The sequence below is a fragment of the Ahaetulla prasina genome, chromosome 5 (assembly GCF_028640845.1).
Source record: "Ahaetulla prasina isolate Xishuangbanna chromosome 5, ASM2864084v1, whole genome shotgun sequence".
Lineage (NCBI taxonomy): Eukaryota > Metazoa > Chordata > Lepidosauria > Squamata > Colubridae > Ahaetulla > Ahaetulla prasina.
Window position 1 is genome coordinate 82,344,929 of NC_080543.1, and position 15,114 is coordinate 82,360,042.

At 39.4% G+C, this 15,114-nt stretch overlaps 1 protein-coding gene across 14 annotated transcripts in view; it reads right to left on the bottom strand.

The window, feature by feature from the left end:
* The window catches only part of CDKL5 (cyclin dependent kinase like 5), a 94,245-nt gene extending 83,205 nt beyond the window's left edge, over window positions 1-11,040 (bottom strand). For all 14 annotated transcript variants that reach the window (XR_009155510.1, XR_009155509.1, XM_058186565.1 and 11 more), the window contains exons 1-3: window positions 10,908-11,040; window positions 9,247-9,281; window positions 4,348-4,393 (exon numbers count right to left, since the gene is read on the bottom strand). Coding sequence is in view for 12 of the 14 variants with exons in the window: in XM_058186565.1 (XP_058042548.1) it covers window positions 4,348-4,393; window positions 9,247-9,281; window positions 10,908-10,971 (145 nt within the window). In the remaining 2 variants the exon portion in view is untranslated. The remainder of the gene's footprint in view (window positions 1-4,347; window positions 4,394-9,246; window positions 9,282-10,907) is intronic.
* Window positions 11,041-15,114: the final 4,074 nt, after the last annotated feature.

Here is a 15,114-nt window from a genome sequence, read left to right on the forward strand (position 1 = left end):
TTTATATTGGAGCTGTCAACAGCTCAGCCAATAGCAGCTCCTTAATTCTCCCGCCGGCTATAGCATCGGCGGTTAACCAATCGACTGCTGTACTGGTCACGTGTTCTCCAGCCGAACACAACACCCCTCCCTTCCTGGATTGCACAAGCATAATCGGCCAAGTAGGCTGGGCATGTTCTGGCTCGCTCCGACCTGCGCAGTACAACCGTACCAGGTGCTGTTGATGGGACCCGCACAGGAACTTCACAAACTTCTGGGGCTTGTTCAGCCGCGCTGGATGGAAACTCGTCGGCTTGTTCGGCCGCGCTGGATGGAAACTCGTTGGACCGGTCCTGATGTGGCCTTTGAGGCAAATCAACAGCTGGTGAAGTTGTGGGTGAACTATCAGGGTTGGGCATGTTTTCTGGACAGGACTCGTTGCTTTGTACAGGTGGTGGCTGATTCGATGCAGCCAGATCTGTGTTGCTCGGTACATTGGATGGGGGCATGTGGCGGCGGCGCAGTTGATCCACATGGCGCCGCCACATGCGACCATCTTCCAACTGAACCCGGTATGAACGGGGGCTGGTCACTTCTTCTATTTGACCTGGTAGCCACTGCGGGTCCCCCCCAAAATGCTGGGCATACACCCAATCCCCCACTTGGAATGCGCGGGCTCCACTGGTAGAATCAGGGGGTTTCTCTGGTGAGTACTCAGGGTGCAAACGATCTAACACAGTCCTCAATCGCCGGCCCATCAGCAGTTCTGCCGGGCAGCGGTTAGTCGTGGGGCATGGAGTGGTGTGTTGTGCCAATAGGTAGGTCGCTATTTTGTCTCGCCAATCTCCGGAAACTAATTTAGCTAGGATTTCTTTAGCTGAGCAGACTGTCCTTTCAGCCAGGCCATTCGAGGCAGGATGAAATGGAGCAATAGTGGCGTGGCGAATGCCCTGCTTTGCCAGGTATGCTTGGAAGACCGCTGAGGTTAGCTGCGGCCCATTATCTGACACTAAAACATCAGGCAAACCATGAGTGGCGAAAACTCTCTTAAGTACACGGATCAGTGCCTCTGAGGTGGTAGAGGTCATTGAGACAACCTCGACCCACTTAGAGTAAGTGTCAACGATAATCAACAACATATGACCTTGGATGGGGCCGGCAAAATCCATGTGGACGCGGGCCCAGGGGCTTTTTGGCATCTCCCATTCAGTGGCCACTGCCGCTGGAGGAGCTGCTCTATGGATCTGGCACCTTGGGCACCCGGCCACCCACTCAGCGATTTCCCCATCTAGTCTTGGCCACCACAGGTAACTGCGGGCTAACGCCTTCATGCGGGCGATGCCTGGGTGGCCTTCATGCAAGACATTGAGGATCCGGCCACAGAGCTCATCTGGAATTATCACTCGGGAGCCCCAGAGTAGGCAGCCTCTAATGATAGAAATTTCATTCTGCCTGACCTTGTAAGGTTGAAACTCGGAAGCCAACTGCCCAAGGGGCCACCCCCTCCTCACCCACTCGGCCACCTGGCGGAGGGTACGGTCCTTGGAAGAGAACTTCGCCACATCTGATGCTGACACTGGAATAGCCTGGTCGTCGATAAACAGGACTGATTAGGCAGGGGCAGGGTCCTCTGCAGGAATTGGAAGGGGGCAACGGCTCAATGCGTCCGCGTGCCCAATAGCCTTGCCTGGCCTGTAGACCAAGGTGTATTGGTATGCCGCTAAGAACCCAACCCCTTGTGTCATCCTTGGCGACAGGATGAGGGGGGTTTGACGATCCCCAGCCAGGATGCCCAAGAGTGGCTTGTGGTCAGTAACAAGCGTGAATGCACGGCCGTACATGTAATCATGAAAACGCTTGATCCCGGCCACGGCTGCCAAAGCCTCCTTATCTACCTGTCCATAGTTACGTTCTGCTGGAGACAAAGTCCTAGAAAAATAAGCAACAGGAGCTTCTGATCCATTTGGTAGAACGTGGCTCAAGACAGCTCCTATCTCGGGACTCCTTTCCTAAGTCCCGACCTGGCCTGACTTACTCTGGTTTCCCCCTGTTCTGTGCCCCGGTGAATAGAGAAACAATCTTCCTCAATCCATTCAGCCCTATCTCGCTGCCGTGCATCACGATTGGGTCTCACAGGGTTGAAATTAGTATGCTGTTTTGCAGGGTTGGAAATTGAGGTCAGCGTGGCCCTACAGACTCTAGCGAGGTGGCCCTTCTTGCCACATCGCTGACATTCCACGTTCTTAAATTTACACAAAGAACGGTGGTGGTTTCCTCCACAACCTAAGCATGGATTCTGTGGCTTTTTTTCCTCTGTCACCCAACCCTTTCTAGAACTCGAATTAAGACGGCTTATCTCTTCCTCCTCCTCTGAGAACTGATCAGAAACCATCTCCTGCTGATGCACTGTGGCTGGTTTAGCAGCTGCAGCAGTGCTGAAAGGCTTCCTTATTTCAAAAGCCGACTTAGCAGACAGTTCTGAGGCTTGAGCCTCATCTATTGCGGTTTGAAAAGTGATATCTGTTCTGGCCAGTAGGCGGCGCTGCAATTCGATATCTCTGATACCACAAATAAATTGATCCAGAAGGATATCCTCCAGGTCACTAAACTCACAATAAAGGGCAGCCTTCCTTAACACTGCTGTGTATTGACTTATAGACTCTCCCTCATTCTGGTACCTGTGCCTGAAGGCATGGCGCCTGGCTACTCTTGAGGGCAAGGGAGCATAATGTCCCTTCAGCTTATCTAATAACACCCCCCATGGTACATCCTGAACATTTTGAGGCGCCAACAGCGCTCGGGCTGTTTCAAACATGCCATGCCCACATATACTAAGGAATACTGCTAATTTCCTGTCATTGGGAAGTCTCTTGTAGTCATTTGCGGCCAGGAAACAATTGACTCTGTCTACAAAGCAGTCCCAGGATTCCTTCGCCTGATCGAATGGAGCGAATGTGGAAAGAGTGGCCATTGATCAAGGAGACTTGCCTGAGGCAATTTAGTCCTTCAATGTCTTGTTGCCTTGGCACTACTCTCTGGCTAGCTCTCGTGAATGGCTTTGTTCCCCTGCGATCTCAGCTAACAAAATCCTCGTCGCCAGTGTTGTATTTGCAAAACAACGGCAAGAAGTGAGGCAACGCAGGAGAACCATTAACAGCTCTTTTATTAACTACAAACAATTAACTGAGGTGAGCAAGCAAGCAAGCTCTAAACTGACAGCCCTTTTATATTGGAGCTGTCAACAGCTCAGCCAATAGCAGCTCCTTAATTCTCCCGCCGGCTATAGCATTGGCGGTTAACCAATCGACTGCTGGTTACTGGTCATGTGTTCTCCAGCCAAACACAACAGTGGCTGCTTAGCTCCAACAACTGCTTCCTGTTGGGGCCCTAAGGAGCCCAGGCAGGCAGGGGAGGAGTGGGTAGGAGGGGAGGGGTGAGTAGAGGCTATGAGGTGCCCCTCAATGTGAGTGACATCAAGTTGGTCATGGCCACCCAGTCACATGACTACCTAGCCACACCCACCCAGCCGGTCATTAAGCAGATCATATTAGTGGCCCACGGGATTTAAAATTATGAATTTAGTGGTCCCTGAGGTCTGAAAGGTTGGGGACCCCTGCTGTAAAGCACCCTTTCCAAGGCTGTCAGAACTTTGAGCGTTCATTAAATGACCAGTCATAAGTCAAGGACTACTTGTATATCAAATTGGCTCTCAATTCATTTCAGGTTCAATGCAAAATGAAAGAACATTTGTTATTAGTGCCAAAAGATCCTCTTCTAGAACCCTTAAAAGTGAAACCAGAATCAGGAGATATTATTTGCTAATTATTATTTCTTCAAGGCTCTAGAATCGTAAGACAGTTCAACTACATATTTTTCTGAATTAAATTTCTGCTGATATGTACACATAACAGACTCTGACTCAGCTATTTGGATAAGTAATAAATTGCTTATCAGGAAACATTTCAGATTATTCAGATTAATTCTGAATATACAGTAATCAAATCATAGTGAAATCTGTCTGAAACATGTTAATACCACAGTAAGAATAATTTAAAAATGCTGGCTATATTTTCTAATGAAACAGAAGCTTATTAATAAATTCAGTGTTTATTATTGCAATCTCTCTTATCTGGAGGTGCCAAGTTGAGAAAGGCATGTCTGAACCAATAAAGACATGTAGAAAGCTTGCATATTAAGGAGCATCTCCACCATCTCCAAGAAGTTTTGAAATAAAACTCTGATCTCTTCATAGTTGATATATTGACACAGAACAATACATTCTTAAACTCCTACTCCTACTTAATCTTGGATAAGAACCTATTAATTAAAAAAGTAAATGCACTATATATTCAAATAGACAAAAAGTACCTTCACTATCTTTGAATTTTTTAATGGCCACAATTTCATGTGTCTCCTAAAAAAGAAAGAAAAATACCTTCACCAAAAAGGATAGTCATATTTTTAGTTAGTAAATACCTGATACCATATCGTGCTACAGATTTCTAGTCATGCAAAGAGTTGCAAATTGAAGCAGAATTTTTTAATATAAATTTTTAAAGTTGGAGAATAGCTTTCTACCAAATTATTTTAACATTATTTAGGTTACACTTGGTGAGGTAGGCTTTTATTCTTGCTGGTAGTTTTCAAAGCAACTGAATAAAGTTATTTCTGCTATTGTTTTGTATTCATGCAAGGAAGAGAACTGTACAAAGTACAGTTAATCATTAAATGATTAATTATTAATCATTTTAATTTTAATTTTTATTGTTGAAAATCTTCTCAGTACATATTATACATTTAAAAAAATTAATAATCCAAAAAATATTTAAATCAGATTTTAAAAATACTAATTAAGCCTTTAAAAATGAGTTTAAATTTGAACACTATTCTTAAAGTAATTTGTAGTAGGCTGGCTACAAGAATCTCATAATATAAGTCTCAGAATGGGAAAGGAGGCAAAATGTGAGCAAAAATATAACTACAAATTTTAAAAAGCAGTGCTGGGGAAAAAACTATCTTGACTCAACTATCTATATTTTATCTATCAGCTTTACCTTACTGGCATCTAGTTCTCTTAACTTTTGAGGAGAGAATGTAATTTAGTCAGGAAATCTGCTCCTATTTTCTACAGGGATGACAGAAGCTTGATATTAAATTTTCTTTAAGAGCCTAGTCCTCACCCCCATCCATCTTTGCAACCGAATTACATAAATTATTTTAATACTGGTTCTTATAACAGAATGCTTAGTTAAGGTGATAATTGATCATCTAGATTGCTCTTCAGTAGTTTAACACAGACCAATAAAATTAATACTTGGCTGGAAGGAGATCAATGTTGTGAAGAGCCAAACTTGATTCAGAAGGGATTTTGTATTTATTTCTAACAGGAAATCATCTTCATTTTTTCCCCATATAATGACTTACACATTTGGAAAAATCACTATACAAAAAAAATTAAATTCACAATATCATGTTAATACTTGATGCCCATAAACATTTATAGAAATTTTCTCTTTTGTTTTTATTTACCTATTGTTCAAAGCAAATATTGCTTTCTTGGGTCTGAAACCAGATTTATACTTGTACACTTGTGAATGTTTTGCTTCTAAAATAGATACAGTAATACAATACTGTCTTGCATTTATCCCCTCAAGATGGCATGCTGAGTGGCAGGGCGAACTTTTTCTCCTGTGATGATCAGCTGATTCTTCTGCCAAAGCTAGCTCTTAGGCGGCGTTGCTCCCCAGATGTGAACGGGCACCCAGGATTGATCCAAGATGATTTTTAGACAACTGAGAAGACAAATCTTGAAGATTGCAGTTTTTGGTAGGAGAGGCCAGAAAATCAGGTTTCCATCTTTTCCTATCATCTGATCACTTTGGTTTTAACTGCACTTTTTGAAGTTTCTTTTGTACTTTCTTTTTTATTCTTAAAAGTTGATGGACTGGTTGAATGCTAATTTATTCTAAACCCTTGCCTGATTTTAACATGGATTTTTCTCTGTTCTTTCTTTGTTTCACTTTGCTGCTCTCAGTAATTTTTGCTTTCTATATGGAAATCACAGCAATTTTCTGGGTAGTGAAAGTGACTGGATTTACATTTATAGTGGATTTTCACTACGAGGACTGTCACTCTCAAAAAGTTTTGGTCTTATTTTTAGACTATTTTAACTGTGAGAAATATCATTTTAAGGTTCTCTGCAACTATCCTGTTAATTACATTTAGCTCTCCTAATGTCAGCTAGCCTGCTGTTAGCTGCCATGGGGATGGGGTCAGAGGAGAATTTTTCATTGCAGCTTTGTAACTACAGTCTGGGCTTTGCTTATCTCTCCAAGGTCATTTTTTCTAGCTTTGGTATGCAGCATCCAGAGTTGCCCAGCTACAAGTATGTTGGGCTCTATAGTTTGTTTCAATTTGCTCTTTTGCCTCAGATCTTGCCTGAAACTTGTTTCACTCAGTTCTCTCCTAGTAAAAGCACCTTTCCTTTGAATCTATGGAGCCAAGAGTTTTTCTTTCCTAGGAAATGGACAGAGGTAGCCCCAGTGGTGGGATTCAGCCAATTCGCACCATTTCGGGAGAACCGGTTGTTAACTTTCTGAGCAGTTTGGCAAACTGGTTGTTGAAAGAAATCACTAGGGCAGAGAACCGGTTGTTAAATTGCTTGAATCCCACCACTGGGTAGTCCTGACACCTGTCGTTGAAGAACTGGTTATTTTTGGTTGCTAAGCCACAGAAGGGTAAACAACGCGCCAACCTAAAGATAAAGTGATTTGAGAAGACTTGGGGGAAAATGTTTTTTAGCCTACAAGTTCAAATTGAAGACTTTAGTAAAAAGTTTGATAACGTAACAATGATTTTAAATTAACCCAAAGAGGATACCTAAATACAAGCAACTGCAGCCAAACCAGACTTATAACAGGAGCTTGGTTTGAAAGTGGTGGATGTATTTGAGAAGGCTAAAAGAGATAAAAACTTTACAGAATCGGAGTTGACAGACTCGATGAGTGATAAATTGGGTTTTCCTAAGAAAATTGATGTTAATTGGGGAACGGACATATTATATCCAATTGAAAAACAATTTCAACTGGATTTTTTGGGGGGAGGATGGATGTTATGTTTTTGTTTACAGAGAGATGTTTTGAATTACAGAAGCTGTGGAGATACTCATAGCAAAGCTTTATGACTTTGGGAAATAAGATGCAATTGTTGCGAAACTCCCTAATAAACATTTTAAGGAAAAGCTTTAGTATTAAGACAGATCAGAGATAACAGTTGTGGTTTATTTATTTACTGTATGGCAACAGTTGTGGTACTTTGTAATAGATAAGCGGTAGTAGACTTTCTACAAGTTAAATTCAATAATAGAGTGTTAATAGAGGATCCTGGACAGATCAGAGATAACAGTTGCGAATTTATTTATTTATTTATTTATTTAGTGTATGGCAACAGTTGAGGATTTTGCTTTACTGTAAACTGCTTTGTTTTTATAAACACTAGATAAAAATAATAGGTTAAATAAGTTGCAAATAGATATATAAGTTTATAAATTTGGGCCTGCTTCACAATGGGGGAAACTAACATTGTTGCATTAGATTTATAAATATTCAACTGGGGGATAGTTCATTTATATGTGCTTTTGTCTTTTGTCCTTTTTAGCGCACTTTTTTCAATGTTTTATTTATTTATTTTTCAAAAAATGTTTTACTATTATTGAGAAAGAATACTATTTTGCATTTATCCAAAGGAAGGAGGAGCTTGTATTCAGGCTTATTTCCTACCAAAATAGGAGATAAAAGAATGAATGACCACTAACAAAAATCCTATAGAATCCTCCCCATCAATCTAGAATGGCCAAATCCAATTTACAACTGTAGAGGTTCTTATGCCTGATTAATGTATCCATATGTATTCTTTAATATATGTCTGCAAGAAGCAACACCCCAAGGAAAAGAGATGAGAAGAAGAAAAAAGAAGTACTGAAGAGGACTAGGATAAAAAAGACATTAATCTAATTAATAACTGCTAACTAAAATTACGTTCTTTGACCTAGGAGCCACTTATTTACTTGCTTCATCCTGACCCAGGTCTTTGGTGAGGGAGGAGTTTCTTCACTTCTTTGTGCTTGTTGTCTTTTATCTATTTATTATGTTTTGTTAATTTTATTGTCATTTTTTAGATTGTTGTGAGCTGCCCAGAAACGGACGGCATACAAGTTTAATAAATACTATTATCTGCATGTATCAAATGATGTTTTTCTTACACATAACACACTTTTAGTCACATACATGCAGAAACTCCTTTACAGAGATACAAAAAAATATGGAAAGTAAGAGGATAAGATAAGAGTAGGAGATAAGTGCACTGGGTATATAAAAAAGAAAGGGGAAATAAGATGAAGTGATGGGAAGAATAACATGATAGGGAAAGATAGGCATTATAGAAAGAGTAAATTTGCCAGGCAAACAGCCCCCCCCCTCCCCCCAAGCAGCAGCTAATCTTCAGGTTGATCTTTAATACATTCTGTGTAATTCAGACAATATATTTTATCTAAGCAATAAAACTTGTAATACTTTTCTATAGTTTGAGAATATATATTATCTTTATTTTAAAAAAATAAAATAAAGAACACTACACATTATTCACAAAGCCTAGAATCTAGAATACCAATTTAGCCAAAGTTTTAAAGTAGAAATTCAGGTTTTTGAATCAAAAGTCTCAAAAGCATCTTTTTGGATTGGGTTTAAAAATAATTATTAGGGAAAAAAACATTTAAATACAACACTTTTGGTGTAATTATCTACAGCAGAGTTGTATCATTGAGATTAAGGGAAAATAATAATTTTCATAATGAAAATTAGCTTCTTTTTCTTTACAATTGAGCAAATTTGTCTTTTTATTTTATTTATTTTATTATTATTTTTTATTTTTCAGATTTATATACCGCCCTATCTCCCTAGGGACTCAGGGCGGTTCACAGGCAATTAAAAACAAACATATAAACATATTTTTCTGCAGAAAACAATAATTCGGCAATCTGAATTAAACTGTAACCCATGACAATAAGAAACTATGTAAAAACCATGGATAAGCATTTTAAATGAAGGACCAAACTATAGGTAGATTTAAACAAGGAAAGGGAAGAAACAGATTCTTATTCACAATGAACAGTACACAAGCCAGGGCAACTTGCAGGCATATGGAACCAAACCATGGTCTGGGAAAAACAAAACAGAGATAATAAAGCACAATGTAGATTGTTTTACTTACCTTGTGTCTGCACTTAAGCACAACACCATAGGCTCCTATAGCCCAAAATTTAAAAAAAAATCAAATTTCAACATTCATATGTACATCATAGAAAGTATTATACATATATTTAAAAAGATAATAATAATAATAATAATAATAATAATAATAATAATAATAATAATAATAATAATAATAATAATAATAATAGCAAAAAATACTGGAAACACCAACTGACAATGTTCTTGAGAATGAACAGGTCAAGACCTTGTGGGACTTTCGAATCCAAGACACTTTTATGGAAAAGTGTGGTTCACTTTTCATCAGTCTGGTTCACTGATATCACAATACTAGGTGATGCACAACTTGAAGAGAAACAACTAGAAAAAAATAACGAAATACTGCAATCTGCAAACTGAAGTTGAGTGATTGTGGAGGAAGAAATCAATGTTTGTACCAATAGTAATAGGAGCCCTTGGAGCAATACCCAAAGGGTTGCCTAGATACATGGAGTTAACTTAACAGGTCTTAGGTCCTTGGTTAGGACCTGAACTGTTAAGTTTTTACCAGTCCCAGACTGTGAGTTGAATTGAAGACTAAATCTTAACTACTACTACTACTACTACTACAATATTGAAATAATGTAATAAAACCATAAACAGAATGCTGGCAAGGAAAAACATTACATGGTCAATTTCCTCAAAAGATAGGGGGGAAAGTGATATAGATAAGACCTGGCAATGGTCTACAAATAGAATATTAAAAAAAGAAAATGAAAAGCTTGATTTCAGCTGCTCAAGAGCAAGCTATTCGAACTAATGCAAACAAAGCCAGAACTAAACAATCATCAAATGATTAAAATACAGATTCTGAACAATGCAGGTGTCTAAGCATTATCTTCCTTAATTTGGAAAAAAAATACCAATTTTGAATGATTGTAGCAAAAAGCAGGTGAAGCAACAGACTAAATTCTAGAAGTTCCATTTTAAGGGGTATTGGTGAGCAAGAACGCTTTAATTATTAGAAAATTAACTAGTTTTTACACTAAAACACTTCTAAAGGTACTCAGGAATAAACAGCAATATATCCTAAGTGGTAAGATAAACACAATAGAATTAAACATTTTCAACAGTATATCTACCACTTAGTTATCCACACGTATACAATCATGACTTACCAAAAACAGTATTTGTATTAAGAATCAACATTACTTTTTAAAAATGTGTGCTTGCAGAGGCATGAAAACGACAAAATCTTCTGTGAGAGTTTTGAAACTCAGCATTATAATACAGCTCGAAGCTCAGTTGGACAAACAATCAAGATCTCTTCTTGATTTTGAATATCTCACATATGAAGAAAGAAAGCTCTCATAAGATTAGAAAACTATAACATAAGGCCTTATGATAGAAAAATTGCTGTTCCATTCATTTTATTTTGTCCTACTATAATATCAGTCATTTAGATTTTCCATTTGGTTATGTATCAGGAATTAACAGCAGAACAGCAGAAAACATGTGTCAGAAGTTCTACCATGCCATATCAGTGATTAGAAAAACTGTATATTTCTAGCCATGGCAAAACAAAAACTGCATTCTGTAATCAATGTCTCCCCTACTTCTTTCTAGTTATGCTCACATCTCTTCTCAAACCCCAAATAAATTTATTCATGAATATATGCTTACCTTCACCTACAACCCCAAGGATCTCAAATTTATTCATCACATTACCAATATTAGGAATCTTCATGAAGACAAATTCCTCATGGATCACCAATTGTACAACATGGCCAGAAAAGACCAAAATATTTGCAGAAGTCAAGTCTGTAATGGTTGGTAGGCTTTAGCACATTTATGTTCTAAGTTTGTAAAGAGATTCCTGCAAAGAAAATAAACATATAATTGGCATGAGCTAAAGTAATTTCACAAGATTCGTACTGAATGTACAGCACTACTTACATTCAATACATTTGACTAATAGTTATATTATAATGCACAAGCCATCGAAGTCTATAATAACCACCAAGATCTGATACAGTTTACACCAGGGTTTTAAATATGTAATGCATAAACGAGAAGGACAACATTCTTTCATGTATTCCATCTTCAAAAAAAAGAAAAAACCAGACTCAGGAAACTACAAACCAATCTATTAATGCCTGGGAAGATACTGGAAAAAATAACAAAAAACAGATCAGTGAACATCTAGAAACAAATAAAGTTATAACTAGTAGCCAGCACAGGTTTGTTAAAAGCTGATCATGCCAAACCAATCTTATTTCATTCTTTGACAAAGTGACGAAATGCTGTGGACATAATATACTTAGAATTCAGTAAGGCATTCAACAAAGTAGACCACAACCTACTTCCTGGTAAACTAGGAAAATGTGGGATAAACAGCATCACCACCAGATGGATGTGTAACTGGCTGACAAACCATACTCAATGAGTAGTTCTTAATGGTACTGTATCTACAAGGAGGGAAGTAAGCAGTAGGGTACCACAAGATTCCGTCTTAGGCCCTGTACTCTTCAATATCTTCATAAATGACTTAGATGAGGGAATAGAAGTGAAACATCAAATTTATAGATGTCACTAAGCTGGCAGGAATAGTCAACACTTCAAAAGACAAAATCTGGATCCAAAATGATCTTGACAGACTTGAACAATGGGCCCTATCCAACAACATGAAATTTGATGCAGAGAAAAGCAAGGTTTTATACCTAGGCAGGAAAAACCAAAGGTACAAGTACAGGTTAGGTGAAACCTGGCTCAATAGAAGTAACTGTGAGAGGGAATGTTAAGGTCTTGCCTCTCCAAATCTTCACAAGAAAGCAGGACTCTTGAAAGTGAAGTTGTTCCAAAAGGAGTTTTTATTGAAAGGCTTGTGATAGCAAGAGGTCTAGGCAGAAACTAAATCTTCCCATTTAAAAAACAGCAATTTAAAGCAAAAATCCCTCCCAAAGCATAGCAATACAGGAAACAAAAACTTCACGTAGAGATCTCTCCAAGCAGGAAATAGAAATAGAAACAGAAACTTAATATAGATAGCTCTGCAAACCTCCCCCCTCCCACCAGAATGCTGGTGTCCCAATAGAAATATATGGGACCTGACATGCCACCCCTATAGAAAAGTGGGAAGTTCACCTGAAAGAAAACCAAAAGAGAAAGGGGAGAGAAAGAAAATATAAAATCAGTGAAGTTCGTCAAGGTACAATTGATGAAATATACATATTAATTTAGGGGCATACACATGCTTTTTTGTGAACACATTCATTGTGTGAGAAGGGGAGTATTTCCAAGCCACCAGGTACTGAGTGGCTCTGTGGAATTTCCTAGAGTCTAGAATTTCTTGAACTTCGAAATGTTGTTCACCCTCTACCATAATAGGGGGTGGAATGGGGTAGTAGCTGGACAAACGTCAAAGGTGACTTCAGGCTTCAGCAAGCTACAATGGAAAACAGGGGGGACTTGCTGTAATGACTTAGAGAGTTGCAATTTGACTGTGATAGGGTTAATAATATGAACGATGGGGAAAGGTCCAACTTTTTATCCTGCTACAAAATTTTAGAAACTTGCTGGAAAGGTAAACTTTATCCCCCACTTTGTAAGGTCTAGGTTCTATTTGTTTCTTGTCTACTTGTGCTTTATAGGCAGTCTTGGCTTCATCCAAGGCTTTGCGGACCACCGCCCAAATGGTCTGCAAATGACTGATTCACTGTTTCAATGTCAGGATATCTGGTTCATGTGAGGGTAACTCAGGCATAGCATTAAATTCTTTCCTTGTGGCCACTCTGAATGGGGTAAAACCTGTCCTAGTGTGAACTGCATTATTATAGGCCACTTCTGGAAAAGACAATAGTTCAGTCCTGCTGATAGTTAATAAAACAATGCAGGTACTGTTCCAGAACTGAGTTTGTTCATTCTGTGGCCCTATTTGTTTGTGGTTGATGACTAGAACTAAGTCCCTGTTCGGTTCCGAGTAGGTCCAAAAAGGCTTTCCAGAACTTGGATGTGAATTGGACCACTCTGTCCAAAATAATATGTTTTGGGGCCCCATGCAAGCGGTATATGTGGACCAAAAACAGCTTAGCCAAGGCTTTGGCTGTAGGCATCTTTTGGCACGGGACAAAGTGAACCTGCTTTGAGAAAAGGTCTGTGATAACCCAGATCACTGTGTTTCCAGAACTCTCAGACAATTCTATAATGAAATCCACAGACATCTCTCTCCATAGTGCTGAAGGGTCAGCCACCGGCTACAGTAGACTAGGGGTTTTCCCCTGCCTGCTTTTAGTGGCAGTGCAAATGGGGTAGCTTGCTACATAGCTTTCTATGTCTTTTTTTTAATAAGGGCCACCAGAATTACTGTTTTAGTAAATGTAACATTTTTACAAAACCAAAGTGACCAGCTAATTTGGAGTCATGACAAGTTTGCATAGTTTTCAGTCTTTCTCTAGCTGGGACATACAGCTTATTTCCCACCCAAGCTAATCCATCTTTTATTATACAAGTATGTCTATGAGCATTAAACCACTCATCTGTTTCCAAGGCATTTTTGAATTCCATTTTTGAATGGTGGTGGCATTGTCTCAGGTGGAGGGGTCGTTCTTTGTCTGAGATTGTGTGACAACTTTAGCTGCTAATTGGGAGGCTGCGAGCATGGGCTTAATTACTTCCACCTTAAAACTGTTGTATTGTGATAGTCTGGACAAGACATCTGACAAAGCTTTTTCCTCCCGATAAATACTTCAAAGTGGAATTAAAGTGTTGGAAGTAATGTGCCCATCAGATCTGCTTTGGGGACCTTTCCCGATGGGTTTTAAGTGCTTACAAGTTCTTGTGGTCGGTCCATACTTGGAAAGGTATTTTGCTTCCTTCTAAGAAATGTCTCCTAGTTAGGAGTACCCATCTGACTGCAAAAGCCTCTTTTCCCCATATTGCCCATCTCTATTCAGTTTCAGTTAATTTCCTAGAGGTGTATGCACATGGTTGCAATTTGCCTTCTTCATTCTCTTGGAGTAAAACTGCATCAAATGCCACATCACTGGCATCAGCCTGAATTACAAATGGTTTCTCTGGATCTGGGTGTTTTAACACAGGTTTGGCCAAAAACAGTCTTTTCAGTTTCTCAAATGCCGCTTGGCAGTCCATAGTCCACTTCAGTGGTTGGCTAGGTTTCGGTTTATCTCCCATTTGGTTTTTAACAGATTTGTAATCGGCAACACTATTTGGGCAAAAGAGGGGATAAAGTGCCAATAAAAGTTAGTGAAGCCCAGGAAGCTCTGCAATTAATTAGCTGCGTGAAAATGGGAGGAACCCCTTGGAGCCCAAATGACAAAACTTTGAAGTGAAAACATCCCAATGGACAATTAAATTCTGTTTTCCATTTATCCGCTTCCTGGATCCGGATCTGGTAATAAGCCTCCCTTAAGTCTAGTTTGGAAAAAATTGTCCCCTTCACCAGATGGGCCAGTATGTCCTTCATTAGGGGTAGGGGATAGAGATTTTCCTTACAAATAGCATTTAAATTTCTATAATCCACACATGAGCATAGGGCTGTCCTTCTTCTCCCGGAACAGGACTGGGGCAGCCACCTTGGGTATCGCCAGTTCAATTAATCCACACTCGAGGTTTTTGTCTATAAATTGCTGCAGTTCATCCAGTTCCCGGGGAGTCATAGTGTAGTTTCGGTTTAGGTAGTTTGGCCCTTGGTAAAATCTCGATGGCACAGCCTAAAGACTTATGGGGGGAAGTTCATCTGAGTTGCTTCGCTGAAAACATCCATCAAATCTCTGTATTCTCTGGGGACATCCAGTAGGGGTCCATTCGCCGCAGTTGCAGCTACCTCCTCACTCTGCGGTATTCCAGTCTGGTAGGGTTCCTCATTCCAGAT